The sequence below is a fragment of the Chaetura pelagica genome, unplaced genomic scaffold (genome assembly GCF_000747805.2).
Source record: "Chaetura pelagica isolate M959 unplaced genomic scaffold, ChaPel_1.0 scaffold191, whole genome shotgun sequence".
NCBI classification, from domain to species: Eukaryota; Metazoa; Chordata; class Aves; order Apodiformes; family Apodidae; genus Chaetura; species Chaetura pelagica.
In genome coordinates, this window is record NW_009952440.1 from 2,553,448 (window position 1) to 2,556,999 (window position 3,552).

Genomic DNA, 3,552 nt, shown 5'->3' on the forward strand with positions numbered 1-3,552 from the left:
CCCTGCAGCCCAGTGGTCCCCAGGATGAGGGGGACAGGCTGTGAATCACTTCATCTGTGCTGTTTCACCCCAACCAGTATGTTTTCAAAGGAGCATATGGAAGGTAGAGTACTTCCACACATGTCATTACTCTTATAAAATACATTAATATTTCTTTGCCAGCCATTTAACATGTTCTTCTTAGATAAAAAGTGATTTACTATGCTTGCTTCTTTTACTTAAGACCCGCAAGCCTCCTTTTTCTCGTTTTCTACATGCTGAGTTATTGGTTGTTGTAAGACAAAGTGAGTGTGACACTTGTCACATGTCAGTGTGAAAACTGCTGCAGGTTTCGTTCAGTTCTTGTTCCTTGCACTGATGAGAATCGGGAGTGGTGCAAACTGTAGGTGCAGCCTCTTGGGTGCAGTCAAAGCCATTGGGGGTGTGGGAGGATTTTTTCTTTTTTTTTTTTTTTGCAGCTGATTTGGCAGTGTGAGCAAAGGGAGAGCAGTCCAGAAGAGGGGAAAAAAATTTTAAAAAAAGAAAAAAATCATAACAAAAAAGTGTCACCCCTACTTTAAGCATGTGTAATTGTTGTATCCAAATGTTGTTTTAAGTTTTAATTTATTTCCTGAAGTCTGGGAGGTGGGAATACTTTTATTTTTTTTCCCCCTCCCTTCATACTTTTTTTTTTTTTTCACAAAGTACTGAGGTACTTACAGGAGCGATTGATACAGCTAACACCCCTTTTTTTTTTCCCTGTTGTTTTCTTTGGGGGGGAGGCAGGGCTCTCCTGTGGAAGTGGGTTCTCAGCAGGCAGCGGGGAGGTGTGAGCGGGAGAAGCGATGGGCGAGGCGGGCGAGGGGAACCCCCTGCTCAGAGCGGTGCATCAGAGCCGCCTGCGCCTCACCAGGCTGCTGCTGGAAGGGGGTGCCTACATCAACGAGAGCAACGACAGGGGTGAGACCCCTCTGATGATCGCCTGCAGGACGAAACACGTGGATTCCCAGAGCGCCAGCAAGGCCAAGATGGTGAAATACCTGCTGGAGAACAAGGCTGATCCGAACATCCAGGACAAGTCTGGGAAGACGGCCTTGATGCACGCCTGCCTGGAGAATGCAGGCCCTGAAGTGGTGTCTCTGCTGCTGGAAAGTGGAGCTGACCCAAGCCTGCAAGATCACTCCGATTGCTCTGCGCTCGTCTATGCAGTGAACTCTGAAGACAAAGAGACCCTGGAAGTTCTTCTCAGCGCCTGCAGGGCTCAGGGGAAGGAAGTGATCATCATCACAACGGAGAAGTCCTGCTCTCGAAGGCAGAGAAGGAGGCAGTATTTAAATGTGCCTCCTGCCGACCTCGAGGAATGCCATTCCCCAACCACTTGCACTTCCCCGTCAGAAATAGAACTCAAAACGTCTCCATCCCCACTTCCAAGTTCAAATGAACTTCAAGAAGCACTCTTCAGCTTCAAAGAGCTGGATCGTGCCAGAAGCATGAACAGCTCATCTCAAACAATGGCAAAAACATCCACCTCAACAAAAGCAGGGTCCAAGCTGGCACAAGTGCAGTGGCTACAGTCTGAGCCTTGGGTAAAGAGCTCTCCATCACTGTTTCACCAGAATAAAATTGCCTCTTTACAAGAAGAACTTCAGGACATCACTCCAGAGGAAGAGCTCTCTTTTAAAAGAAATGGTCTTGCCTTATCAAAGAGATTCATCACCAGGCACCAGAGCATTGACATAAAGGACACAGCTCATTTATTGAAAGCCTTTGATCAACCTGGATCAAGGAATTTATCATACAATGAGATAAACTCCCAGGCTCCTTGTGCTGAAGAGAAACATAAACCCAGTGGGATTCCTGTGGGTAAGGAGACCAGTTCAGAACAAAGCAGCTTCATTTCAAACCTCCGCAGTATCATCCAGAGAAGAAATTTAGGAGCAAATCACTACAGCTCTGATTCTCAGTTAACTACTAACCTAAGTCCTGCTGCTGCCGAAGACAGTAGGTCAGTGAGGGGAAAGAAAAAGCTTCTTTCTCCATCTCACTCTTTGTTACTGAGTTCTAGAGAAGCACTGGAGAACGTCTCTCCTGTTACCCTGAGCAGGAGAAATCCACCTTTTCTAGAAAGACAGGGCTCGGGAGCCTTGTTGTTGGATCATATTGCTCAGACCAGGCCAGGTTTTCTTCCACCACTGAACATTACTCCTCACCCCCCAGTTCCAGATAGTACTTTCATGAACAGGTTTTCTGGGATGATTTCTTGTGGACAAAAACACTTGGCATCAGCAGCACCTGCTTTCCTTAGGGAGACCAAAAATGTGAAAACACTGCTAAGGAGGCAGTCACTGCAGACTGAGCAGATTAAGCAACTAGTGAATTTTTAACAGGTGTTTATAGGGTTACAGAAAATATTTATGGTATGTACATATTCACTGCACTGCCCCAGTGTAAAGATGCATATCACAAAAGATAGCAGGTCTGCAATGCCAGACTCTCTGCCTTGCAATGAATTAAATAGCTTAGAGACTACATGGAAACACATGCTTAACTAATGATGCTGCTTTCTGCAAGCAAAGGAATATTTATTGTACTGTTTGAATAATGCTTTCAGCTTCAGCACTGGAATCTTACCTGTGACAGGCTGAACCTGCAAAGGGTCTTAGGCCCTGCAGTTCTCATTTTAGAAATATTTTGGAAATAGTTTCCTTGCAAGGTGTCCCCAAATGTGTACTGTCCACCCAAGAATGTGGTACATGTTACCTTTGGGAACTTGAGAGAGAAACCTCAGGCACAACCAGTGTGCACAAAGGGTGGGCAGTGGCAGGTGTAGATCAGCATCTTCTGGTTTCAGTGCCTTTCCTGCACACGGTCAGACAATACGGAGTCGACAAAAATCCAGGCTGCAGAGCTGTGCTGTGTGTGTAGCTGTACCCAGGTCATCCCAGCTGAAGACTGGGAGCCTGCTGTAGGTGCCTTGCTGCCCACTGGGGTCCCTGTGATTCACAGAGCACTGGAAAGCCCCAGCTCATCACACCACACCTGGGAGCCAGATCAAGAAGCCAGCACAGCAAGCAGGAAGTCCTGCATAATCTCATCTAAAACGACCAAGCCCTGATTGCAGTGTCAGTGAGGCAGGTTTGTCAGCTTGGGCTTCTCAGACTATGTGATTGCTGGAATCTGCTCATTTAAAAATGAGGAAGGGGTGTGGGGGAGGCAGAGGCCACATCTAAACTGTGGTCCCTTACTTTCTGCAGTTCCAGACTCTCAAGAAAGAGATCTGCAGGTCATGCAGGACCTTTTTCTCCCCAGTCACAGGTCTGGGTTTCTTTTCAAGACAGGATACAGATGGTGGGACACATCCAGATGTCCTGATCAGCAAGGACAATTCACACACGTGCTTGGGCATAAGGAAGAGCTCAGATGGACCTAAACCAAAATCTGACAGCTGTAACCCTCACCTGGGAGATGGAAGTCCTGCTTTTGCCTAATCTGAAGCAAACGACTGGATTCCTTACAGAAAGGAAACAGACCTTTGCCTCCACGCTCTTGTATTTTTTAAAGTATCTTTATCTA

At 46.7% G+C, this 3,552-nt stretch overlaps 1 protein-coding gene across 1 annotated transcript; it reads left to right on the forward strand.

The window, feature by feature from the left end:
- The first annotated feature begins 824 nt into the window (after positions 1–824).
- ANKRD34B (ankyrin repeat domain 34B) lies at positions 825–2,363 on the forward strand. Its single transcript, XM_010008414.1, has one exon. The coding sequence runs from the start codon at positions 825–827 to the stop codon at positions 2,361–2,363; it is 1,539 nt and encodes a 512-aa protein (XP_010006716.1).
- The last annotated feature ends 1,189 nt before the right edge of the window (positions 2,364–3,552 follow it).